We start from the raw sequence: 26,780 nt of genomic DNA, 5'->3' as shown, positions 1-26,780 counted from the left end.
GCACTCGGGAGGCAGAGGCAGGCGGATCTCCATGAGTTTGAGGTCAGCCTGGTCTATAGAGTGAGTTCCAGGACAGCCAGAACTGTTACGTAGAAAAACTTTGTCTTGGAAACCCCCCCCCCCAAAAAATAATAAACTACCCACCACTTTGGGAATCTTCCTTTATTACTTTCCACCTCACTCTTTGGGACAGGGTCTCTGTCTGTCTGTCTGTCTGTCTGTCTGAACCCAGAACTGGTCAATTCAGCTAGGCTGGCTGGCCAGCAAGCCCCAGAGATCCTGTTGTTGAACTGCCATGCCCTCCCCGTGTTTGACACGGGTGCTGGGGATCCAAATTCCGGCCCTCACGCTTGTGTAGTAAACACTTTACCAACCAAGCCACCTCTCCAGCCCTGAGAAGGGTCTTATTTCTGCACAAGCCAAATTAACTTTGAACCCCAGGACTTTTGTATCACCATTCCAGCCCCCTGCAGGATCACTTCCCCTCTCTCTCTTTCTAGCTTCTTGTTTTGTTTTGGTTTTTTTCAAGACAGGGTTTCTCTATTTAACAGCCCTGGCTGTCCTGGATGGAATTCGCTTTGTAGACTAGGCTGGCCTTGAACTAACAGAGATCCGTCTATATCTGCCACCCCAGTGCTGGGATTGAGGCCGTGCATCACCATCACCCGGCTTTGTTTCTGTTTTTTTTTTTTTTTTTCCCCCCCCAAGACAGGGTTTCTCTGTGTAACAGTCCTGGCTGTCCTGGAACCTGATCTGCAGACCAGGTTGGGTTCAAACTCACAGAGATCCCCCGCCTCTGCCTTCCAAGCGCTGGGATTAAAAGGGTCTAAAGGTTCTTCTGGAATGCCTCCCGTGAGTACAGGGGATTTGCCACCTTGGAGGGGACACTGGACTGCACCGCACTGTCGTCAAACCTTTGGGACAATCCAGTGAGATGGGCGGAATCCTATGCTGCCGTGTGAAGTGTAACATGTAGGGGACTGTGTGGAGCTGTTCCTCACTGGGTACTCATCAAAGACACAGAAAGACAACTCTCTAGCTGGGTGTGGTAGATCTTGCCCATACTCTCACCACTGGAGGATTAGGCAGGATGAACAGAAGTTTGAGGCCAGCTTGAGCTGTACAACTTGAGACCCTGTTTCAAAACCTAACCCAACTCTTCCCAATTCTAGTATACCCTCTATGATAGTGAGATCTGTCAATCTGACAGAATCTGGAATCTCCAAGGAGACAGACCTCTGGGCATGCCTGTGGGGATGTCCGTGCTTCTGTTGACTGATTCAGGAAGACCCATTTTTAACAGTGAGTGGGATTATTCCCTGAGCAGGGAGTTCTGGACCACAGAAAACAGAGACAGAGATGGACAGCAACGTGCATACACCTCTGCTTCTTGATGATGGGTGAGATGTGACTGACGGCTTCAAATTCCTGTCACCTAGATTTCCCCACCATGATGGCCTCCTTGAATTGTGAACCAAGACCCAACCCTTCTCCCTTAAGTGCTGCCAGGGTATTTTACCATAGCAACAGCAAAAGAAACTAAGAGATCCCTTGTGGTTTAAAATTTTGCTGTTGGGGTTGAGGATGACTTGGTACAGTTCTTGCCTGTCATGCACGAAGCACCAGGTTCCATTTCCAGCACCGTATAAAAAGTGCACACTGGTACACAGCATTACCCTTAGCATCTAAGAGGCAGAGGCAAAGAATCGCTGAATGTCTGAGGCTAGCCTGGGCTACACAATGAGTTTCTGAGCCCTGCAAGTGACACAGCTCCCTCCGAGTTACCCACACTCCTGTAAGAAACCCCAATCAATTAACTGGATCATCATGCCGGACTTTGGTGGAATCCTTCGTTTGGCCTGTTGTTAATGTCCTATGTGCGTGGGGTACACGTTTGCTCGTGTCTCCCCAAGAAAAGTCCCCATGCTGCAGCCCCCTTCCCACTCTCGGCCCCACCTACCTTCCTTGGAGCCACTGGCTGGCACCACCACAGACGATGAAGCTGACCCTATGGATGGCCTGCCCACGGGACTGGAGTGCTTGCCCCCTCGACCAGGGGGCTTCAGACCACTGGGCTTCTGCATGGTGGTGCCACTAGGAGGGCAGACAAAGGCAGATGACGGTCACATCCTCCCTGCCATCCTTGGTTACCTGCGGACAGAACACAGGGCAATGGAGTCATAATGTCCTCACTAGGACCTGGGAACTTGGCTGGTCCCAGTAGTCTTGAAACTGACTGAGCCCATCAGAGGCTGCCAGTATTTCCTCTCTGTTTTGTTTGGGATAGGGTGTCCTGTAGTCCAGGCTGGTCTCCAACTCATTATACAGCAGAGGAAGACACTGAGCTCCGCCTCCATCTCCTGAGGGCGGAGTTACGGATGTGAACCACCGCACCTGATTACTAGGGCCTGGGGATGGACTCTTCTCCTTTGGCTTGCTATTCCCGACACGCGGTCTCACTACATATCCCAGAGTGGATCTTCCGCTCCTAAGCCAGCCTCCGGAGTTGTGATTACCAGAGTACCTCACCAAGTTCCATGACCCTGGGTCACTTGTTAGACGGAGAAGTGATCTTTGTTTTGGGGCTGCCTAGCAGCAGCTGCTAGCGACCACAGGGAACAGCTAGCTGGTGAACCAGGCCACCACGGAGGGCAGAGCAGAGTCTATCCCTCCCTCCACTAGTCTCAATTGTTGGTCTGGCCTACACCTATCTGAAGGGCACTGCCACACGCACAAGAAAAGATCTAAAAGAAAAAAAAAACCTGTCAGCTCACTCCTTTAATCCCAGCACTCGGAAGGCTGAGGCAGGAGGATTGCTGCAAGTTAGTTAGTTAGTTAGTTAGTTTGTTTGTTTGTTTTTCAAGACAGGGTTTCTCTGTAGCTTTGGAGCTTGTCCTGGGACTAGCTCTATAGATCAAGCTGGCCTCGAACTCACAGAGATCCTCCTGCCTTTGCCTCCCAAGTGCTGGAAATTAAAGGCGTGCGCCACCACCACTCAGCTGCTACAAGTCTGAAGTCACCCTGGGATACATAGCAAGACCCTGCCTCAAAAAAGCCAAGAGAGGCTGGGCAGTGGTGGCACACACCTTTAATCCCAGCATTCAGGAGGCAAAAGCAGGTGGATCTCTGTGAGTTCGAGGCCAGCCTGGTCTACAAGAGCTAGTCCCAGGACAGTCTCTAAAGCTATGGAGAAACCCTATCTCGGGGGGGGGGGGGGGGAGAGCCAAGAAAGAAGAGGTAGTGGCAAAGAATGGGAGAAAAGGAAACACAAACACACACACACACACATACACACACACACATTCACAGTACAGGGAGCTCTTGGCAGAAATGTTTGGATATCTCAGAATGTCTCTCAGTCATGTGTTCAGTTGTTTGCTTTTGTGTGTGTGTGTGTGTGTGTGTGTGTGTGTGTGTGTGTGTGTAATAGGCATTAGCCTATCTATAGTCATTCATATACTGAGTAGGTGCTCTACCACTGAGCCACACCCCAGCCCCTCACTGGGGGATTCCAGGCAGGGCCTCTACCACTGAGCCACACCCAGCCCCTAACAGAGGCACTCTAGGCAGGGGCTCTACCTAGGCAGCACTATGTGAAAAGGATTAGGAGGTGTGGCCTCGTGAGAGGAAGTGTGTCACTGTGGAGTGGGCTTTGAGGTTTCAAAAGCCCACTCCAGACCCATTCTCTCTCTGTCTGTCTCTCTCTCTGTTTGCGGATGGGGGCATTGCTCCCTCTCTGGCACCACACCGGCACACCGCCATGTTTCCTGTCACGATGATAATGGACGAGACTTCTGAAACTGTGAGCCCGCCCAAGTGAAATGTCTTCTTTTACAGGGGTTGTCCTGATCATGGTGACTCTTCACAGCAATAGAACAGTTACTAAGACAGAGATGCATGCTTTTAACCCTAGTGCTGGAAGGCAGAGATGGGTGAATTCCCTTACCGGCCAGCGTAGTCTTCTTGGTGACCCCAGGCTAGTGGAAAAGCCTGTCTCAAAAAACAAAGAAACAACTTCCAGAGTTGACCCCTGACCTCCACACAAGGGTGCATATATGTGCACTGGGACCACACACACACACACGCACACGAAGAAAAGAGAAGGGAGAAAGGAAAGAAGGAGAGACAGAGGGAAAGGGAGGGAGAAACAGAGGGGATTGGTAAAGAAGGGGAAGGAAGAAGGGAAGAAAGAGAAGAAAAGGAAAGAAGAGATGCTGGCGAGATGATTCAGAAGGTAAATGGGCTTGCTGCTAAGCCCGAGGACCTGAGTTCAACCCCCAGGTCCTACAAAGTAAGAGAGACCAACTCTTGGAAACTGTCCTCCACATGAGCAGGCAGCACACGCGGGCCCGCACGCAAAAATAAAGGGAAATGGGTTATTTTAGGAAGAACATTCTCATGGAGCCAGGAGCCAGAAAGATAAACTCGATTTCACGGTCTTCAGCACAGTGGAATCACAGTGGCACGGTCATGCCGAACTGGCCCCCGGGCTAGCCCTTCCCTACCTCCCAGCCCAGCGGCCCTGCCCTAAAACAATATTTCCAAGACCCTGACCTCAAGGGACAGCGCCTGCTTGCTTCAACTAACAAAAGAGAGCCCGGAGTTGGCAGAAAGGAACCGAGCCGGCTTTCAGCCAGTTCCAGCTATCCCAGCCAGGGGACTGGAGGGGACCGGAAGGGGGACGGGGGAGGGGAAAGTGAGCAGGAAGAAGGGAGGAGGCAGAGGGCTGAGCTGGCCCTCTGTGACTCAGCCCTGCTCTGGGACAGAGAGCTGGTTGTGGGGTGGGGGGCGGGGACTTGGGAAAGCTGTGACATGGCCATGTGGCCTCTGGCCACAGCACAGTCATGGTGGAGGCCATGAAGAACTAGTGTAGCCTGAGGTCCAAATTCAGTCTCACTCCAAGGTAACAGTACCAGGGTGGTCACCTGTACGATGGGATGCAGGCAGCAGGCGTGGTCAGCACAAAAGAGGCGGAGGAGGAAGATCTGGAGTTCCGGGTAGGCAAATGGCCTAGCAGGTTTAGACAATTGCCCCCAAACCTGATGACCTGAGTTGGATCCCCAGGGCCCACAGGGTGGAAGGGCAGAACTGGCAGATATACACACTAAAATGTAATAAAATTAAAATTAAAAAAAAAAAACAAGTTGGGTCGGTAAGGTGTTTGCTCTAGCATCCGTGAAGCCCTGGGTTCAATCCCCTGCACTGCATAAACCAGGGGTGGTTATGCACACCTATAATCCCCAAATTTGGGAGGTGCAGCAGGAGGATCAGAAGTTTAGGGCTATCCTCAGCCACACTGTGAGTTTGAGGCCAGCCTGGGCTACAAAAACAGTTTAAAAATTGTAAACCATCTTGGTGGTGCACATTTTAATCCCAGCATTCGGAAGGAAGGGGCAGGCGGATCTCTATGAGTTTGAGGTTAGCCTGGCCTATGGAGTAACAGTGTAGCCAGGGCTACACAGAAAAACCTTGCCTCAAGAAGAAAGGAAGGAAGGAAGGAAGGAAGGAAGGAAGGAGGGAGGGAGGGAGGGAGGGAGGGAGGGAGGGAGGGAGGGAGGGAGGGAGGGAGGGAGGAAAAGAAAACGAAAACAAAAACTGGGGTCTAAGTATGGCTGCCTTGTGGGGGTGAGGATGCCTGAGTTGGGAAGATGTAACCCCAGGAGTCTCCCAGACACTTGACACAGCTCAGAAGTCCCATGTCCCAGCTCTCCCTGGCTCTGTGCACAGGAGCACCATCTGGGAACCCGGGTCCAACAAGAGCAACAGGCCCCTCTGTGCTGCCCTCAACTGCCATTTCTCGGAAGAAACCGGAGCTCTGTTTCAGGGTTTCCATTTCAGCGGCCTGGGGGTGACTGGCCGCAGTTTCAGCAACGGACAAGGCCCAGGATGTCGACCCAGTGAATTGGTGGAGCCCCAAAGACAGGAACAGTGCCAAGTGGGGCAACGGAAAGCCCAACTCCTCGGAGATAATGTGGCCCCAGGGCAGGGAGGAGGGCACCAGGATACAGGCACCCTGGCCCAGAATTCCAGGAAAGCCCCTGCCCCTGGCTCCTTCACTGGGTGCTTCTGCCAGGAGAGTCCCTGGATCAGGGCACTACTACTACTGAGGCTCATGTATATCCTGCCTCCTCTCTTTCAGTTTTTAATTTTTTATGGAGAGGCGCAGCGGGGGGGGGGGGGGTTGTTCATGTATGTTCCATGTGACAACGGGAACAGGTGTTCATTTCTCTTCTTCCACAGGAAGGTTCTAGGGATCGAACTCAGGCCATTGGGGTTTGTCAGCAAGCCCCTTTACCTGCTGAGCCAGCTTGAAGCCCCTTGATTTTGGTATCTGATATATAGCCTAGGTTGGTCCCAAACTCTCCATCTTCCTGCCTCTTTCTCCCCAGTGCTAAGATTACCGGGCCTGGACATCATTCTGATTGCATCTGGCTGAGGGTCAGAGAACACAGGCAGCTTCCTATGGGTCACTGAGAGGTCACCTGAGTCCATGACCTCCCAGTCCAAGACAAACCAAAGACAAGGCTGGGACGGGCTTTCCCTGTGAGTCTTGCCAACTTCCAAGCCTCAAACCAGCTGGGCTTCAGGCCTGGGAGAACCAGAGAGATGGAGTCCATCTGCCTGGCCCCTGACCTCACCCTCCTTCCTCCTCCCCCCCTCAGATCACCGGCCCAATACTTGCAAGGCTGTGTTAACCACTGGGAAGCCCATGGCAGAGATGTGCAAGGGTTAGGGGTGAGGTCCCTGGTTATGTCTTGGGCCCCCTTGAGAGTGTCGAGAAGGCAGAGCATCATGCAGAGAGAACAATGGCAGCAGAGACCAGCGTGAGGCTCTGGGAGACAACATCAAAGCACCACCAGCTAGACACCAGGGAAACTTGGAGACCTGACTTCAGGGAGGGAAGTGGCTGGAACTGGGAAAGCCAAGCAGGGAAGACAGACCAACAGCAGCCAGCCCACAGTCAACTGCCAACATGGTTGGTTATTTTGTTTGTCTGTTTATTTGGTTTTTGTTTTTGTTTTTATACAAGGTCCCTTCATGAAGCCCTGGCTTGTCCTTAACTCATGTGGATCAGGCTGGCCTCGAACTCACAAAAGTCTGCCTGCTTCTGCCTCCCCAGTGCTGGGATAAAAGACATAGACCACCACACCTGGCCCAACTTTGTTAGTTTTTTGTTTGTTTGTTTGTTTTTGTTTTGTTTTGAGAGAGAGTATCTCGTGTAACCAGGTCTGGCTTCAAACTCACCATCTGAACTCCTGAGCCTCCTGCCTCCATCTCCTGAGTGACAGGATTACAGGTATGAGGCACCATGTGGATTTTTGTATGTAAGGTTATAGTCAGTATAAAGTTAACGTGTGTGTGTGTGTGTGTGTTTGGAAACAGGGCCCTGTTATGTAGACCAGCTTCGCTTAGAACTGTGGATTCTGTCTCAGACTCTGGAGGGCTAGAGCAACAGGAATATACTAAAGCACACAGTCAAATATTTGGTTGGTTGGTTTGTTTTTTAAACTACCTGGCAGACCAATGTGATGGTTTAGATGGCAAAGGCACTTGCTGTGCAAACCGGGTGACCTGAGTTCAAGTCCCAGAACTCAGGCAAAGATGAAAGGAGAGAACCAACTCCAAAGAGCTGTTCTCTGACCTCCAAAGATGCTGCATGATAAACACACACACACCGTGCATGATACACCATGCATCACACACACATGCACGATCACACACACACATACTATGCATGATCACACACACCACGCATGATCACACACACACAAACATACATCATGCAGATCACACATACACACCATGCATGATCTCACACATACACACACCATGCATGATCACATACACAAGCACACACCATGCATGAACACACACATACCATGCATGATACACACACCATGTATGATCACACACACATACCAGGCATGATCACACACAAACACAAATACACATCATGCAAGACCATACATACACACCATACATGATCTCACACATATACACACCATGCATGAAGACACACACACACAAACCATGCAGGATCACAGACACACAAGCACACACCATGCATGAACACACACACACCATGCATGATACACATACACAGTAATAATAATTTTGTTGTTCAAACTATGCTGGAGAGCTGCCTCAGCAGTAAAAAGCACTTGCTCTTCCTCTAGAGGACTTGAGTTCAGCTCCCAGAACCCACACTTGGCACCTCACAATGACCTGCATCTCCAGCTCTAGGGAGTCTGATCGTCTCTTCTGGCCTCCAAGAACACCAATACACACACACACACACACACACACACACACACACACACAGAGGCACACTCTACATGTGAGAGAGGCCAGCGAAGATTACATAGACTCTGCCAAAAGAAGAAAGAAAAGCCAAAGAAAGAAAATAATAACAATCAACTTTTAAAAACTGTATTAGATTTATTCGTTTTATTTCACATGAGTCTTACCCGTATGTATGTATGTATGTATGTATGTATGTATGTATGTATGTGCACCACATGTATGTCTGGTGCCCACAGAGGTAAGAAGAGGGGGTTAAATCCTAGAGGAATGGATGGTTGTGAACTACTAAGTTGATGCTGGGAACCGAACTTGGGTCCTCAGCAAGAGCAGCCAGTGCTCTAACAGCTAATCTAACTCTTTTTTTGTTTTTTTCTTTTAAGTTTTTTTGAAACAGGGTTTCTCTGTGTAACTTCAGTCTGTCATGGAATTCTCTTTGTAGACCAGGCTGGCCTCAAACTCACAGAGATTCACCAATCTCTGCCTCCCAAGTACTGGGATTAAAGGCGTGCACCACCACAGCCCAGCTGCTAACCTAACTTTTTAGCCCCAATAATCGTAATATTATTTTTTTAAAAAAGGCGGCAAGCCAGGTGTGGTGGCACACACCTTTAATCCCAGCATTCAGAAGGCAGAGGCAAGTGGATCTCTGTGAGTTCGAGGCCAGCCTGGCCTACAAATCAAGTTCCAGGGCATCTAGAGCTGTTACACAAAGAAACCCTGTCTTGGAAAAAAAAAAATAATAAAAACAGATGGATAAATAAATAAAATAATAAGGTGGGGCTGGAGAGATGGCTCAGTGGTTAAAAGCACTGGCTGTTCTTCCAGAGATCCTGAGTTCAATTCCCAGCAACCACATGGTGGCTCATAGCCATCTATAATAGGATCTGATGCTCTCTTCTGGTGTGCAGATACACACACACACACACTAAATTAAAAATTTAAAAAAAAAAAGGTGGATAGATACCTAAGGCTCTACTCTGGTCTCCACAGGCACATACATGTTCACACATCTGCACAAACATGTATGTACACATCTCACACTACACTACACACACACACACACACACACACCTATTCTTCTACATCGGTCTAACTGGGATTAGAAGTGAGAACAGGATGACTAAATCACAGGTAATTTCTTGGATTCTAGTTTAGGTACTTTGGTTCCATCAGACCGCACTAGCTGCAAATGAGCGACCCCTGTCCTATGGATCTATACCATGTGAGTATCTCCCAAGGCTCTGATTCCCTGAGGGCAGGATGCAACAGGCAGGGTCATAGTCTGGCACAATGTGGTACTGTACACGAGTCTCTTCTCCACAGTAAGCCTTCATGTCAAAGGACACCCCAGCATCCTTTCCCATTCTGGCAACATCCTGAACAGGCAAGAGACAGGAAGGAAGAAGAGACAGGAAGAAGAGTTCTAGCCCTGGAGCAGCATGAGAGAATTCAGCTGGACGAGGGGAGGGCAAGGAGGGATGACTGAGAGGGCGCAGTGAGGACAAAGAAGTCAAGAGTACCACCCACACACTTGATACTAAAGCCCAGTGATACTAAAGGGGTGGGGAGAAAAGAATGGAAGAGAGACGGGACACAGTGCAGTGACTCCCGAGATAAGCTCAGTCGCCACCAGCAAGACATCCCAATCAGCATTATCTACTGTTGCTTCCAAAAAGGCAGTCTCACCGTGGCTACCAATGCAGGCTGGACGCCAAGCACCCACCTTACAACGTGTACTGTCTTACTCATGCCCAGGCTTCCTACAAAGTGTTATTCGGTGCCCGGAATGCTCTCTCCCACTTCTCATGGAGAGCAGAAGGGTGGGGCGAGCTTTTGCAAAGTTTATTCGCTGGGTGCGTCTCAGGACCTAGGACAGCGCCAGGCATGCAGCTCAAAATTGCTAGCTTAATGGCTCCATTAAAGAGCCCTGGGAGGTGGGGATGAGTCCTGGCTTCACGTACACAAAGTCCTGGTCCATCCCCAGGACCAGGTAGGCTTGGCCTTGCACATAGATAAGTGCCTGCAACTGACAGGGGGTCAGGAGTGCAAGGTCATCCTCCACCTCGCAGAGAGGTCGAGACCAACCTGGGTGAAGCGGAACCGTGTTTGTTTTTAAAGGATCTGGGACTGGAGAGGTTGCTCAGAGGTTAAGAGCACCAGCTGCTCTTCCAGAAGACCTAGGTTCAATTCTCAGCATCCACATGGCACCTCACAACCGTTAACTCCAGTTTCAGGGAATCTGACGCCCTCCTCTGGCCTCCACGAGTACTTCATGAATCTGGCGCACAGACGGGCATGCAGGCAAAACATCCATATACATAAAAGAAAAAAATTTAAACAATCCTCACCTGGGCTGGAGGCGTGTTTCAGTGGCAGAGCACCTACCTAAAATCCCCCAGAGAGAGGACAGGGGCATGAAACAGTGGTGAGTGCCTACCTAGAACCCTCTAGTGGGGCGCAAGAAGTGTGGGTCAGCTGCCAAGCACCTGCCCAAGTCTGCAATGCTCTAGGGCGGAGACCAGGGCAAGCCAGGAGTGACAGCACAGGGCCCTGTATTTACAGCCTGCTAATGATTCCTCCCGGCCTCTGCTGCCTCCCGCTCGGAAAGACAACCGTTCATTATGCTTTCTCAGCGGTCCTGAAGGCATCACTTACAGTTCGGGTTTCCCTCCAAGAGCAGGCAGATGGGGCCAACAGAGGCTCTGGGGCCTCAGAAAACACAGGCGGCCGCAACTGGACCCACCTTCGGTATCCAGAGCCGGGGAGGAGACAGTGTACCCTCCTTCTGGGTCAGGGCTGAGAGGGTTTACCTAGGTCACGCTCTTCAGTTTCGCCGAAGTCACAGTATCAGGTGACACAACTGTGAACCTGTCTACCACACTGCTCCCCATCGTTACCACCAGCTCCGAGGCACAGCCACGCCCCAGTCCTTCAGACACAGACACACACACGCGCACACACCCATACACGCACACACACTTCATGCACCTTGTCTGACAGACTATAGCAGCTGTTCCCAGCCCCCGTCTAGCACCAGCTGAGCATATGGGGGTAGCCCCCTCAATCGGTCTCTCTGGCAACCCAGGACTAAAGGGGATACTACCAGGAGGGGCCTATGAACAGGAGCTGAAGCCAGCGTTTGGAATAGCCACACTGGGCCAGGCCACAGAGTCAAGGAAAAGATAAAACAGAGGCAAGATCAAAAGTAGAGAAAATGAAACCACCATCCAGAAAAAAAAAAAAAACAGGAGGGGCCGGGCAGCAGGCCAGCTTCCTTCCCAGGCTAGCTGTCCCAGAACCCCCCCCCCCCGGCAATTCTTCAGTGAATAAGTCTCATTTCTCTTACTCTGATATCTCCTTTTGGGGGCCTGCAGGGCGGTGAGATTGGTTCAGAAGGGAAAGCACTGGCTACCAAGCCGAATGAACTCAGTTCATTCCCTGGTACCCACACAGCAGAAAGAGAAACAAAGTTGGTCCCTGACCTCCACAGGCACACCGCAGCACGTGGGAGTGCACACAGGCACACACATGCGTGCATGCACACACACAAATAAACACAAAATTAATAAGCAGATGTTAACTGAAGCCTCGCTTTACTTAACCGAATGAGGCTCTGATTCCTGAGGCAAAACTTTCTCAAAGAAGCCAGACACAGTGGGGCTATGGAGATGGTTCCCTCGGCAAATGACCTGCCACACAAACATGAGGACCTGAGTTCAGATCCCCAGCACCCGTGTCAAAAAGCAGCCCGTGCCTGGGATTGCAGCACTAGAGAGGTAGCCAGGAGGACCGTGGGGCTGGATAGTTAGCCAGCCTCATTGAGGCAGTGAGGCCCAGGTTAAGTGAGATACCCTGTCTCAAGAAATAAGGTGAAGGCCCAGCAAGATGGTGCAGGGGGCAAAAGGGTTTGCCACCAAATCCACCAACCTGACTTTACTCTCTGGAATCCACGTGGCAGAACAAGAGAACAGCTCCGGGCAAGCTGTCCTCTGACCTCCACAAGTAGCCATGCGTACACACCCACGCACAACCACAGAAACACAAAATAAATAAAGCATCGACTGAGGAAGACAGTTAACCTTTAGCCTCTAAACACGCATGTCCACCCAAATGCACACACACACTACACACACACACACACACGTACACACACAGATGCACGTGCACACACACGCACGCACTTATGCACAAATGCCAATCATGGTGTTACATGTAACCCCAGTACGTGGAAAGGACAATCAGGCTAGCCTCTACTGTGCAGCAAATTTGAGGCCAACCTGTACTACATGAGATCCTGTCTCAAAACAACAAAGACTCCTAACAACAGGGCATCCAAGGGGGCCGGGCTTCTTCCAGTTCTGTGTCCTTTCCGTGACAGCTGGGTTCAACGAACCATGCCCATACTTATAGCTTATAAAGAGAATTGAGGTGACCTTAGTGGAGGCATGTAAAATCTGGATCTGGTCAGCTGATGAGAGAGAGAGAGAGAGAGAGAGAGAGAGAGAGAGAGAGAGAGAGAGAGAGAGCGCGAGAGAGAGAGCTCTAGCCAGTCAGACAGACAGAGACACAGAGGGGAGCCAGTCTCATGGAAGGCAATTGTACAGGCTCCAAAAGCCAGATAGTGTTTAGACTTTGTACTGACAAAGGGTGTGGAGGTGTCGGCACAACTGTAATCACGCTTTAGAGACACAGACCTGGGAGCAGTGTAAAATGACTTGGCGGAAGATGGTGTGTCCTGTAGGCACACAGTAAGTGCTTAACCAGTGCACGGACAAAGCACACAGTGGTGCATACCTGTCATCCCAGAACTCCAGAAGTGGAGGCAGGAAGGTTAGCCTGGGCTACATAGTGACTTTGAGGCCAGTCAAACAAACAAACAAACAAACAAACCCAGAGCTGGTGCTATGGCTCACTTGGTGAAGTGTTGAACCAGGATATATGAAGCCCAAGTCTGTCCCCAACACCATATAAACCTGGAGGGTGGCACAGCTGTCACCCCAGCTGCTGGGAAATGCAGGCAGGAGGAGCAGAGAAAAGTTCAAGGCCGGGGCTATATAAGTCTAAGGCAAGCCTGGGATACATGAGATTTCATCTCCTATAAGCAAAGCAGGGGCTAAAGAGACAGCTCAGGGATCCAAAGTTGTTATTGCTGCTTCAGAGGACCCAGGTTCATTCCCAGCACCCACATCAGGCAGCTCACAACAGTCTGTAACTCCATCTCCAGGGGATCCCATCCCCTCTCCTGGCTTCCATGTTGTACCTGCACACACATGGCATACAGTCCCACAAATACACATGAATAAAGATAAACGTAAATCTTCCAGTTAATGCAAAAACCAACAACTGATGTATGTTCATACAAAAGGCAGAACCACTGACCGTGGTAGCATACTCCTTTAGTCCCAGCACTCAGCAAGATGAGGCAGGCAGATACCTGTGCATTCAAGGCCAGCCTGGGCTACCTGAGCAAGTTCCAAGCCAGCCTGGGCTACCCAATTGAGACCCTGCCTCAAAAGGGAGTGGGTGTGTAGGAGCAAATCTTCCTGGCTCAGAGTAAAAACTTAATATGTGGGTTTTTTTATTTTTGTTTTTTTGAGACAGGGTTTCTCTGTGGTTTTGGAGCCTGTCCTGGAACTAGCTCTTGTAGACCAGGCTGGTCTCGAACTCACAGAGATCCACCTGCCTCTGCCTCCCAAGTGCTGGGATTAAAAGCGTGCGCCACCACCGCCCGGCCTCTAATGTTTTTAAAAAACCTGTATGAAGGCCTAAATTCTGCTATGCGGTGGCAGAGTCGCCTCTCTGGGGAAAGCTGTGCAGTTGCAGGACCAGAGAGGGGCTGGAAATCACACGGGGTCCATTTCCAGGTGAAGACAGGGAAGACTTAGTGCTAAGAGGATTTTTAGAATGCACTGCCATCAGTGAAGGAAAGCAGGAAGTCGGAAGAAGGGAGGCAGAAAGAACCGGCCCTGGGGCGGGTCTAAAAGGCTGTATGAAGGTAGCGAGGCCAGAGTAGGGGAGAAGTCTCCTCCTGCCCCAGGCTGAGGGCCATTTCCTGTAGCAAAAAAAAAAAAAAAAAAAAAAAAACCTTCAACTGGGACTGTAGTTCAAGGGTGGCGCTCTTGTCAAGAATCTGCCCCAAGGGTGTGGCTCAGTGATAGAGCCCCTGCCTAGAATCCCCCAGTGAGGGGCTGGGGTGTGGCTCAGTATTTAAAGCACCTGCCTAGAATCTCCCAGTAAGAGGATAGGGGCATGGCCCAGGCAGAGAATGCATGAGGTCCTAGGTTCAATTCCCCATGCCACCAAATATACAAATAAGTAAAATCACAAAAGCTCTGTCCTAGGATATATGATTCTCTCCAAAGTCCTAAAAGGCAAATACCTTCAGTACGCCCAACTTACTGATGGGGAAATGGAGACAGAGAGGTATATGATCTTGTCCAGAACCACACAGCTCTGCAAGTAGCAGAACGAGGATTTGAACTCACGATATCAAGCTCCAGCCCAGCATCTGAACTCTCAGCCACTCAAGCACACAGCAGCCCCTGCTCCTCAGGATGTGTTTTCCTGAGGAAATTTGGGGATTTGGGCACTGCTGAGACCCATGTGTCCTGTGTTAAGTGGGCACCTACTGTATGAAGGAAGAGAACTAGCAAACTAGCCTTGAACTTCACGCCCCACTAACCTAAATCTTTCTCTGCGCATCTAAGCCAGAATGCCTCCTATCCGGAAGCTCTTGCGGGAACCATCCATCTCCTATGCAAAAAGCACCCTTGGGCAGGGCACTAGGCTCAATCACCCTTCAGGGTCTGCCCCACCCTTCAGCTGTGCCACGTCTGTGTTTCAGCTTCTCCACAGACGGGGCATCAGGCTGGGCTGGACTGTGCAGAGCGGTTCCGGTTCTGTGTACCTGCCAGCCCCTGGTGGTGCCAATCCAGGTGACAGCAGCCTTATGAATGAAGGGCTCATTGTTTACATTACAACTGATGGAGATGAGGCCTCTGGCTCACAGCGGAGCTAAGGTGGCCCCACGTGGTGCTCTCTACCTCCTCAGAGCACAGCCCTAGGCCAGCCCCACCCCCACCATCCTCTGTCTGGGCACCTTTCAAGATTAAGGCCAATTCCCTCTCTAGTTCTAGTTCTACCCCCCACTCCCCCACCCCCGCCATTTGTAGCCCACAAGACAGGAGTGGAATCTCAAAGACTGAGTGCATTCCTGTGTTGTGACTCCTCTACCCCTAACGTGTTCCTCTGCGGCGACCTTTCCTGCCTTGGGCGAGGCTGTAGAGGAGGCACGCGTGGCAAAGCCCGTGTGCCCGGGACAAACACACACAGGCCCCGCCTGGAGTCCACGCGGGCTGGCTCTGGAGGCTCAGCCCTGCATCCTGCGTCGCCACTGCCCCTCCCTGGGGGGAGGGAAAAAAATCTGCTGCCTCACCAGCCACCAGCGCCAGCTTGGGGGGGCACCCCTGTGGAAAACCACCCTGCCTGGGCCTCCCACTTACCCCACCCTCCTATTCCAAGCCACACTCTCCAATCAAGTTTTGCTAAGGGCACGAATCAGGCGACCCCAGGTGGTGGGGCGGGGGCCTCCGTGTCTCATCCCAGATGCCAGGTCTGGGGATGAGTCGGACTGATGGCCGCGCCCACCAGGCTGTGCCCCCCCCCATCCCGAGTCTGAGAGCTTCCAAGAGCTTTGCAGCTCGTCCAGCTGTCTGAACTTGCTCTTGGAAAGAGGACCCCAACAAATAAACCCGAACCCCAGTCTGTGGATGTGCGCACCATCCGGGAGTGCAATCCAGGGGCGTCCTCCAACCCCAGCAGCGCGCCCTCCGGGTTGAGGAAGTTGGGGTTCATACCGCCCACGCCCACCAACGGCGGCGACCCTGCCCGCTGTCCCTGCCCACGCAACGACAATGCCTCGGTGATAGTTCCCCCCTTTTCTTCCCAGGCTAGGGTGCCGCCTCCCCCCCGCGACTCTGCGTCCTTTGTTGCCCGCGCGCCCCCATCGCGCGCGTCCCCAGAGCTGCGCCTACCTTGGAGCTCCAGCAGCGACAAGGACCCGACACCCCTTTGCCTCCTCTCGGTCCGACCGTCCTGGAAACGAGGATGCTGCGCCCTTCCCCGCGCGCCGCTGTCCTAAACCGGTCTCCGCGCTCCGAGTCCGGGCCTCGCACACGATCTACGACCAGAAGACAGAGGGAGGGGCGGATCCAGTAAGCCAGGCTTCTGCCTGCGCTCCCGAGGCGGAGCCGAGCCGAGCCGAGCCAGGAGGAGCCGAGTCGAGAGGAGCCGAGCCGAACGGGGCGGAGACGAGAGGAGCCGAGCTCCGTGGAGCCCTGCCAAGGCGAGCCGAGCTCAGCCGAATGGAGCTGAGCGCCAGGAGAGCTCAGCGGCCGGAGAGCGAACAAAAGGGGCCGGCGCAGCGGCCAGCGCAGGAAGGTGGGGCCCGGAGCAACCGGGGAGGGAGGGGCGCGGGTAACCCGAGGGGAGGGGTGGAGTTGGGGGCGGAGCCCGCATTCGTGGTCTCACGGTTCTCCGACATTAGTGACGCTCAGAAACTTGGGAGCGGGAGGGCAAGAAGTCTTTGGAACCTCATCTTCCCCACACTGTCCACCTACAGCTGACTTGGACCTTGGAAATAGAGTTCATCCACCCCGCGCTTCAGCTCTAGGCACATATGTGTGTCCCATTTTCTGTTTCAGTCATGCATGGTTTATGTGAATGTTCCATATTAGGAAGCTTGAGATTGCAAGGGGGCGGGGCGGCGATCTGGAAGGCTTCACGGAAGAGTTGAGTTAGGGACTGTGTTGAAAGAGGCCAGGAGGGGATGGGAGGGATAATACAATTGAAGTGAGAACTTCAGTGTTGAAATAGTACACAAATCATGGCAGAGTGAAAAGAATCTACCTCCTGAGTTGGGTCCTGGCTCAGTGGTAGAACCCCTGCCTAGAATCCCCCAGTGAGGGGCTGAGGTGTGACTCAGTGGTAGAGCCCCTGCCTAGAATCCCCCAGTGAGGGGCTGGGGTGTGGCTCAGTGGTAGAGCCCCTGCCTAGAATCCCCCAGTGAGGGGCTGGGGTGTGGCTCAGTGGTAGAGACCCTGCCTAGAATCCCCCAGTGAGGGGCTGGGGTGTGGCTCAGTGGTAGAGACCCTGCCTAGAATCCCCCAGTGAGGGGCTGGGGTGTGGCTCAGTGGTAGAGACCCTGCCTAGAATCCCCCAGTGAGGGGCTGGGGTGTGGCTCAGTGGTAGAGCCCCTGCCTAGAATCCCCCAGTGAGGGGCTGGGGTGTGGCTCAGTGGTAGAGACCCTGCCTAGAATCCCCCAGTGAGGGGCTGGGGTGTGGCTCAGTGGTAGAGCCCCTGCCTAGAATCCCCCAGTGAAGGGCTGGGGTGTGGTTCAGTGGTAGAGCATTTGCTTAGCATTAATGAGGCTCTTGGTTCCATCTCCACCAACAGAAAAAAAAAAAAATTAGCTGGGCATGGCAGCACCTGCCTTTAATCCCAGCACTTGAGACAGATCTGTATTAGCTCAAGGCTAGCCTGGTATACATAGAGAGATCCAGGCCAGCCAGGGCTGTATATGAGACCCTGTCTCAAAGAGAAGGGAAATTAATACCAACTCCCACATAACATGGTTGAAGAGCATATACTGCTCTGGTAGAGGGCTTGAATTCCGTTTCCAACACCCGCATTAGGGAGCTCCCAACTGCCTGTAACTCAGATATGCGTGCACATAACTACACATATACATATAATTAAACATATAATAAAAAAGAAAAAGAAATGGGAAGCTGGGGATGTAGCTCAGTTGGTAGAATGTTCAATTTACACACAGAGCCCTAAATTCAATCCCCAACACAGCATAAAACTGTGTAACTCCAGTAGGAGATGGAGGAAGAAAAGTCATGAGTTCAAGGCCAGCTTTGGCTACTTAACAAGCTGGAGAATAGCCAGGCTACGTGAGACCCTGCTTGAGAGGGAAAGAGTCACAAGTCCTCATGTGAGGCACCTGAGCATCCTGTGCGTGCCCTCAGCAGGTAGACAGAAGGAACCCCCAACTGACAAGCCCCCAAATGGACCCAGAGCAAAAACCTGCAGGCTAAACACCTGCCTCAGGCTCTCGCCATCAGCTCCAACGCGTCACCTGGCAGTTCCTGGACAATGCCTCAAAGGGTGACTGACCTTAGAGGGACACCTTTGGTGCCTTCCTGGAGGATTTCTGGCAGGCACTCTATGTCTCAGTGGGGGAGTCTAGGCCAGTGCTCTGCCCAGAAATGATACCCCCAGCCTCTCCCTTTATTTATTTTTGAAACAGAGTCTCACTAACTTACCCAGAGTAGCTTGGAACTCCCTCTATAGCCCACACTGCTCTAGTACTCCAGATCCACTTGCCTCAGCCTCTCCCGTGCTGTGATTCTAGTCTGTGCCCATGTGCCATCGTCTCTGGTCCCAGCCTATAATCTTTTTTTTTTTTTTTTTTTTTTTGGTTTTTCGAGACAGGGTTTCTCTGTGGTTTTGGAGCCTGTCCTGGCACTAGCTCTTGTAGACCAGGCTGGTCTCGAACTCACAGAGACCCGCCTGCCTCTGCCTCCCAAGTCCTGGGATTAAAGGCGTGCGCCACCACCGCCCGGCCCAGCCTATAATCTTAATTTTAGGTATAAATGAAGACAAGGATGGAATTCAGACAGCTGGCATGCTAACTAAGCAAGTACTTTGGCATTGAGTTCTCCCCCAGCCCCCCCCTTTTTTTTTTGAAGGTTTCTTTTATTGTTTGAAGTAGAGTCTCACTACGTAGTCCTAGTTGGCCTGGAACCCACTAGTGAACCAGTTTGGCCTTGAACTCACAACCTGAGACTGTCTCCCAAATGCTCAGATTAAAGGCATGCACCACCAGGTCTGGCACGGCTGATATTATTTTAATTATGTTTATGTGTGTGCTTTTGTGTAGGCATGTGTACTTGAGTGGGGCCACCTGCCAAGGCCAAAGGAGGGTTTGGAATTGCTCTGGAGCTGGTGTTACAGGTGACTGTAAGGCCCCATCCTCCCATTGTGGGTGCTGGGAACAGAACTCAGGTATTCTGCGTGAGCAGCAAACATTGGGGTTTGTTTTTGTTTTTTGTTTTTTAAATATTTATTTATTATGTATACAGTGTTCTGTCTGTGTGTATGTCTGCAGGCCAGAAAAGGGCACCAGACCTCATTACAGATGGTTGTGAGCCACCATGTGGTTGCCGGGAATTGAACTCAGGACCTTTGGAAGAATAGACAATACTCTTAACCACCGAGCCATCTCTTCAGCCCCAGCAGCAAACATTGTTAACCTCTGGTTCTTGCCTACAGCCATCGCCTCCTTTAATGGGATGTTTTCCAGTCTCTGAATGGCTATTTAAAGCTGGGCATGGTGGCACAGGTCTTTCATCCCAGCACTGGGAGGACAGAGGCAGGTGGATCTCTGTGAGTTTAAGGCCAGCCTGATCTTCAGGGCTACATAGTGAAACCTGTCTCACATTAGAATCTGTTTTTTTATTTTATTTTTTATTTTATTTTTTATTTTCGAGACAGGGTTTCTCTGTAGCTTTTGGTTCCTGTCCTGGAACTAGCTCTTGTAGACCAGGCTGGCCTCTAACTCACAGAGATCCGCCTGCCTCTGCCTCCCGAGTGCTGGGATTAAAGGCGTGCACCACCACCGCCCGGCTTAGAATCTGTTTTCAAGGAATTTGGAATAATATGAGAAATACTCATGTCTTTGAACCTCACCTAAAACCCTGGACAAAACACTGTGGATTCAGCATATCATTAACCCTGTGTGCTCCTGCTATAGTGGTCTTGGTAGCGGGTGTCCGTGGGAGTTTTCGATTTCTACTACACCACCCGCCTTTCGGTGTCTCCTCGCAATTGGCATTAAAGAAACTTAAAGTCCAAACACCACTGTGTGGAGACTCGGGTTTGAATGAGGACGGTAGCCTCTGCTTATTGGACCTGAGGTACCCTGCCTTACAGCTGACACCTCGGCATCAGGGTGGGCGTGGTGTCGCCATGGAGACATCTGCTGAGGGGGGCCACCACCGGGCTGTTGCAGACACGTGGACTTGGCTGGTTCCGGATTCTTCCTGCCGTGGAGGAAGCCTATCTATCTATGCCTGTGGTTGGTACAACTGGTGGAGGAAGGGGAAGCTGACGTCATGAAAAGGACGTAGGGCTCTGCAATCCGCTGACGGGAGCCAGACTTCTGAGGTCCTGGGAGCTTTTCCCTGCAGCCTTCCGGATTTCCTGAGAGAACTCCCTCTGTAAATAAAACTGCGCAGATTCAGCTTCTTGAGATAAGGTCTCATTTAGGCAGCCCAGGCTGACCTTAAACTCTCCAGCCTGCAGGCTGAGCCTCCCGAGTGTTGGAATGACAGGCAGGCTGACGAACCCAGTGCTCTGTGAGCTCTTTGCCTGGGGACACAGGGGTCTGTATGCTGTCGGCTTCTTCCAGCCCTGTCCTGGGAACAGTACCAACCCTAAGGGGACATCTGTTTAAAGATTGTTTTTAAAATAATGTGTATGTGTGTGCACCTGGGCCCAGTTTCTTTTGAGTCAGAAAAGAGAACAGGTTTCGCGAAGCCCGAGTTGCTGGCTGCTGTGAGCTACCCCGTCTTGGTTGCTGGGAACCGAACTGAGAGAAGCAAGCACTCTTTACCAGGGACCTAATTTCTCCAGCCCTGTAAAGGGGGCATCTCTTTTGAGATTTTTGGGCCCTTCTTGGAATTCACGGCACTAAGATCCTTCTGTTTCCTCTGAGAACACAGCACTAGAGGCAGATGGAATGATGGAATGTCACCAGTTCGTGCCTCTCACTAAGAAACAATGTTAGAACTGAGTGTGGTGATGCATTCCTGTGGTCCCAAGTACTCAGGAAACTGGGGCAGGAGCATCACTGTGATGAGTTTAGGTCTAGCCTGGACTACATTTCATATATACTAGGTAAGATACCAGTGCCGTTACCCTCTGTATTACTTTTCTATCGCTGTGATAAAAACATCATGACCAAGGCAGCTTAGGAAAAGGAGGGATTATTTGTCTTACTGTCCTGGAGTGGTGAGTCTCTCATGGTGGAGGGGAGGGTTATACAGTCAATGGTAGACACAGCAGAAGCTGAAGGCTCACTTCTTGAACCACAGGCACAAGGCAGAGGTGGTAAATTCAAAGTGGCCTGGCTCTTTAAATTCTCCACGGCTCACCTCCAGGAGCACCCCTCTCCCAACAAGGCCACACCTTCTAAATCTCCCAGCAGCTCCAACTGGGGACTCAGTATTCAAACATCTGAGCCTGTTGGGGCTTCCTCCCTGAAAGAATAAAAACCGCAGCAGAAGGGTACCTATGAGGGCTCCAAGGTATACTCCTCAGAGAACACACACATGCAGCAATGTTAGTGCAGAAGGTTTATGGGGGGCGAGGTGAATGAGGGAAAGGTTGTCGCGGAGTGGGGACATGAGAGAGGCAGTCAGCCTGAGAGAATAGGCAAGAGAGAGAAGAGGGGGCTGGAGAGATGACTCAGAGGTTAAAACCACTGACTGTTCTTCCAGAGGTCCTGAGTTCAATTCCCAGCACCCACATGGTTGCTCGCAGCCATCTGTAATGAGGTCTGGTGCCCTCTTCTGGCCTGCAGACATACAGACAGACAGAACACTGTATACATAATAAATAAATCTTAAAAAAAGAGAGAGAGAAGCAGGAGAGGGGACTGTGGCAGACAAGGCCCTTTTAAGCGTGTTTCATAGCTGATGAAGGAAAGGCACGTGGAGGCAGGTGATTGGCATAACTGCCTCAGCGGCTGAGGCCATCTGAGTGCCCCTTTAATGCTCCCCTTAACAGAAAGGACATGTGGCAAGAGGTAGGACCACCGCCTACGTTTGGAATAATAGAGTCCTTTGTAAATCAAGTGAACTTAGCTGTCTAGAAGATTCTCAGTTTTGTTCATTTGGCAGCAGCAGCACAGGAAATATATTCAAGGTTGACCCTTGTCCCTGGAACCGGGGAGCCAGCATCCAGATAAGTTCCTCTGGTTCAGAAGCCCACAGGGTGGTGGCTGAAAAGTCCAAGGAAGGAAAGACAAACAAGGAAATAAGCAACTTCTACAACAGGATGGGTTTGATCTGAGAAAAATGTTGGGAAGGGTGGTCTGCGCTTACAGAGTTGGGGGGATGGGGGTGGGGCCCAAAAGCTTCTGCTGCTGGGAGTGATCAGGAGTCAAAGAGTCATGAGCAGTGACTGGAGATTGCTGGGTGATCACGAACATTGCCAAGGGTCAGCCATTATGAGGGGTGCAAGGGATAACGGACATAAAAAAAAATTAAAAAAAATAAAAAAGCCTAGAATTCTAATTGCTGTGGTTTAGGGGGAAACTGCCATTTAAGCAAAATGGAGGTTTTCAAAATGGCGTGCACATGGCTAACATCAATGATGTTTATTTCTTCAGGTCGGTAAATAGAGATGGGAGGTAGCTGTGGCTCAGGTTCCTTCCTGCTAGACTGCGTTCTCCTCCGAGGGCTGCTGGGGAAGTCTCTTGTATTGGGAATCTCGAAGCAGAAGAATCTTGTCCACGTGCCCTTTGGTAGTGTTCTGAATGAAAGAACTCATTCGCTGGGATACAAAATGAGTCAGGCAGTTAAGAAGACAAGGCCCGAAAATGAGTAGAAAGAGGAGAAAGAAAATGGGTCCCAAGAAGGAAGACAACCACGAGGGTAGCCAGTATCCCAACCCCAGCCCCTGGATCCAAGAGCTGGAGCTCGGGCGGAATTCAGATGCTCTTTCTCCGAGTTTCCTCGCCGCATCCCGGACTAGTCCAGACTGGTTTACATAGAAGCAGCACTCTTCCTGCAGGAAGAGGCAGGTGCCCCCTTTCTCGGCCGTGATGAGGTCTAGAGCTCTCCGGTTTTGGAGGACAATGCCCGCCAGCGAGTCTATTTGGTCTTGGAGGGTAATAATGGAGGTGGCTATTTCGTCTAGGCTGTCTGAGAGAGCCTTCGAAAGCTGTTGGAAATAGATGGTTGAAGTGGTGATGCCAGCGATGCTTAACCCGAGCGCGGAAGTGATGCCCAGGCCCACAAGAAGAGGGAGGAGGTGAACGGCTCTCTTCCCGCGAGAAGTGGAGACCGAGGAGGGAATGGTAGTGAAAAGGGGGACGGTTATGGTTTGGTTACTGGGAAGGAGTTCAATGTTTGGGTATTGAAAGACAAGGGTACAGACACCCGACCAATTGGCCGGAAGACAGACGTACGTGGAGCTTCCGCAGAGGAAGAAGACACCGGAGGAGTTGAGACAAAAGGAGTACGTTAAGGAGAGAAGATGTGAGAAGATGTTTGGGGTGACGTCACCATTTTCCTGGACGGTGGGTTCATATTCCCAGATTGAATATTGTCCAGAGAGGGCTGCCCCCATGAGGGGCTGGTACTGAAAGAGTGGATAGGGATCTTTGTGCCCCTGGAGTTTAATCTTGAAGTATGTGGTGTCCACAGACAGGGTGACGGAGCCATTTCTGTCGGCTGGTTCAAACAGCGTGAGGTTGTAGCAGGTGCTAGATGGACGGGAAGGACAGTGCCTCCAGGGAGTGGTTGGGTAGGTGTGACAATGGATGTCATTGGCCAGGCAAGGGTAGTAAAGCTGCCCTGCGGTTATGGAAGGGGGTCCTGAAAAACGTAAGGGGTTTTTCCACTTAGAGCCTGGCATGGTTGTTAGTTCGGCAAAGGCATAGCTGGTGGACAGATCGATGGATTGGTGGTCCTCCGAGGGCAAAAGACGGAAGGTGTGGTTGCAGAGAGAGGCAGAGAGATTGCCCACGAAGGTGGCATATTTTGAATCCTTGAAGAAACGGGATACACAGAGAGGGGCCTGGGAGGCGAGAAGGGTCTGCGTAGAGAGTGGCCCCCATATGGGGCGCTGGGCGGATTCATAGATGCGATCGTCAGTATATTTCACAGAGGTGAGTCGGGAAAGTAGCGGGAGTATGCCTGTTAAGCTCGTGAGCTGAAGAAGAGCAATGGCCCGCCGGTCGGGATTGGCGAACGAGTAATACGCAGTTAAAGGCTGGAAATTCAGGAGGCGTTTTTCAAGGTCGGCGATAGGATAAGGGCCGGAGAGGGTCCGGGTCGAGTATGTAATATGAAGTTTCATGGGTGAGTCCGTCCAAGTTGTTAGTGGGGCAGGGACGGCTAGAGAGCGCTGAGTTTGGATGGGCAAACAGACCCAGCAGTCAGAAGAGAAGGAGGAGTTGGTGTCCTTGAGGAAGCGGTGGGCGAGGTTTATGAGGGGCATCCAGCTCTCAGAACAGGAAGAGGGGTAAGAAAAGAGGAGGAGACAGAGAACCCAAGGGCGGATCATGGCTCTTCCGGGGGTGGCTGGCGGTGGTGGGAGACAGACACAGGGAAGTGGTCCTGAGAACTCTGAAGTCCAGTCACTTGGTCCAGGAGTGACTGAGGAGTCAGGGAATCTCCGGGTGGTGCCAGGTTATCCTTATGGAGACCGGACCTGTGAGAGCAGAAACACAAACAGGTGGAGGGTCCCAAAAGGGTTGGAAGTCTTAGAATCAGGGTCTAGAGCCACTTTTGAGCTTAGATGTAGCCAGTGACAGATTCCCTTTACCTTGGCTTCTGTCACAACCCCTGAGTGTGGCCTTGGGCCACGGTGGTGGCCACGGTGGATAGCTACCACTGATGGTGGCCTGTGATGTGAGAGAGCCCCTCTCCTGCCAGATGAAGGCAGAAGGATGTGGTGTGTGTATTTAGAGTCAGCTAGACGCCAATCTTTTCTTTTTGTGCTAATGTCAGGGCCCTGGTTAGGGTGATGGCCTCTGCCTGCCTTGAGGCAGTGTTGGGGTGGGGGTGGGGCTCTGAGGTAGTGTTGCCTGTGACCGTGGCATAGCCTTAAAGAGCGCCCATCAATATACCAGTTAGGGGGTCTAAGCACTGGGAACTTAGGGTTGGGGTTAGAAAGCAGCAGCAAGTCGGGGGATCCATAAAAGAATGGGAGTCGTTTGTAGGGCTAAAGTCTACAGGAAGGAAAATGGATGGACTAAGCGTTTTAGAGCATTGAAGGTGATTAAAGGGTTATGTATAAACTGTGTATGTAAGCCGGGGGGGGGGTGGGATGGGGAATGGGGGGTGGTGCATGTCTTTAATCCTAGCACTTGGGAGGCAGAGGCAGGCGGATCTCTGTGAGTTCGAGGCCAGCCTGGTCTATGGGTTCAGGACAGTCAGGGCTGCACAGAGAAGCCCTAGTCTTGAAAATAAATTAAAAAATAAATTAAACAAAACAAACAAACAGCAGTGTATTTATCTGTTAAATGAGAGAGAGAGAGAGAGAGAGAGAGGAGTCAAGTCACATATGAGCTCAAGGAGATTGTGGGAGGTGGAGACAGTAATAGATTGATAGAGTGTGTTAATATGAGGGCTTCTGTTGTTAAAGGGTGGGGCACCCCAAGGGTTTTTAAGGAAGAAGGCCAGCCCTGAACCACCAAGTCTAATAACCACTTAGACAGATGGTAGTCTTGACAGTGGCCGAGGAAACCTAGAGTTGCTAAGGATGAAGGGTACAAAGGCAGGTTTGGAGGGGTCTGGATGCCCTCAGGCAGGAGCAGTCGTGAGGGTCTCTGAGCCTAAGGAATGAGCTTGAGTAGGCTGTGGGGCTCCAGAGGTTCTATGAAAGGGCCACCAGCAGCCTGGCTTGCTAAGACCCCGAAGTTGGAGATCCAGATACAAAAATACCCCGCTAGGCCCAGAAAGAAGGTACCCCATGGGAAGAGGAGGCTCGAAGAAAGTCAAGGTATGTGACCTGGGAAGAGGTTACCTGAGCTTTAGAGGGCCTCAGCATCCCTGGCCAGCCAGAAGACTGGAGAGGATAGAATGTTGTACACACGGTTCATTTGAAGGCGCTTGAAGTGAGGTGGAGGCTTCGAAGGTCAGGGCCAGAGCCCAGCTTAAAATATGAGGACCATCTCAAAAATCCCTCAGAAAGACTGTCCATATTTAGTGGGTAGACATTTGGTGCCAGGGGCTCCCCAGGTCAATGTATAAAGGTCTTGACTAGAAGGGCCCAGATGCCGCCAGAGAGATGTTAAGAGCTTTTGCCGCAGAGGATCCAGGTTCAGTTTTTAGCACCCCTGTGGTGGCTTACAACCCTAGGTAACTCTAGTTGCCGGGGAATTCTGACCTTCTCGGGCACCAGCCATACACATACATACATGCAAGCGAGGCACTCGTGCACATAAAACAAAATACAAAATCTTTTAAAAATAATAGCCCGGAGCCGGGCAGTGGTGGCACACGCCTTTAATCCCAGCACTTGGGAGGCAGAGGCAGGCAGATCTCTGTGAGTTCGAGACCAGCCTGGTCTACAAGAGCTAGTTCCAGGACAGGCTCCAAAACCACAGAGAAACGCTGTCTCGAAAAACTAACTAACTAACTAAATAAATAAATAAATAAATAAATAAATAAATAAA

General features: G+C 51.4%; 3 protein-coding genes across 4 annotated transcripts in view; 1 reads left to right on the top strand and 2 right to left on the bottom strand.

Annotated features, from left to right (window-relative positions):
- Clip2 (CAP-Gly domain containing linker protein 2) overlaps window positions 1-16,547 on the bottom strand; it is a 61,157-nt gene extending 44,610 nt beyond the window's left edge. Inside the window, exons 1-2 of one of the 2 annotated variants that reach the window (XM_057764779.1) lie at window positions 16,338-16,547; window positions 1,961-2,151 (exon numbers count right to left, since the gene is read on the bottom strand). In XM_057764779.1, the coding sequence (XP_057620762.1) occupies window positions 1,961-2,084 (124 nt within the window). In that variant the 5' untranslated portion in view covers window positions 2,085-2,151; window positions 16,338-16,547. The remainder of the gene's footprint in view (window positions 1-1,960; window positions 2,152-16,337) is intronic. The other variant, XM_057764778.1, reaches the window with a different exon arrangement.
- On the top strand, window positions 4,938-22,889 carry LOC130871403 (uncharacterized). Its single transcript, XM_057764737.1, has 4 exons — window positions 4,938-4,997; window positions 16,037-16,225; window positions 16,326-16,743; window positions 22,764-22,889. The coding sequence occupies exons 1-4, from the start codon at window positions 4,938-4,940 to the stop codon at window positions 22,769-22,771; spliced, it is 675 nt and encodes a 224-aa protein (XP_057620720.1). The 3' UTR covers window positions 22,772-22,889.
- Window positions 22,797-25,067, bottom strand: LOC130871440 (syncytin-A-like). Its single transcript, XM_057764780.1, has one exon. It carries the CDS (start codon window positions 24,662-24,664, stop codon window positions 22,811-22,813), a length of 1,854 nt encoding a protein of 617 aa, XP_057620763.1. The 5' UTR covers window positions 24,665-25,067; the 3' UTR covers window positions 22,797-22,810.
- Window positions 25,068-26,780: the final 1,713 nt, after the last annotated feature.

The sequence above is a fragment of the Chionomys nivalis genome, chromosome 3 (assembly GCF_950005125.1).
Source record: "Chionomys nivalis chromosome 3, mChiNiv1.1, whole genome shotgun sequence".
In the NCBI taxonomy this organism is placed as follows: Eukaryota; Metazoa; Chordata; class Mammalia; order Rodentia; family Cricetidae; genus Chionomys; species Chionomys nivalis.
Note: the sequence above shows the minus strand (reverse complement) of the source record. Positions and strands in the feature narration are given on the sequence as shown.

Excerpts from the sequence above, each read along its gene's own strand:
- LOC130871440 (XM_057764780.1), bottom strand. The coding sequence starts at position 24,664 with ATGATCCGCCCTTGGGTTCTCTGTCTCCTCCTCTTTTCTTACCCCTCT.
- LOC130871403 (XM_057764737.1), top strand. The coding sequence starts at position 4,938 with ATGCAGGCAGCAGGCGTGGTCAGCACAAAAGAGGCGGAGGAGGAAGAT. Across the intron at positions 4,998-16,036 it reads AGGAAGATCTGGAGTTCCGG|AGGACCCCAACAAATAAACC; the intron begins GTAGGCAAATGG and ends GCTCTTGGAAAG. Across the intron at positions 16,226-16,325 it reads CACGCAACGACAATGCCTCG|AGCTGCGCCTACCTTGGAGC; the intron begins GTGATAGTTCCC and ends GCGCGTCCCCAG.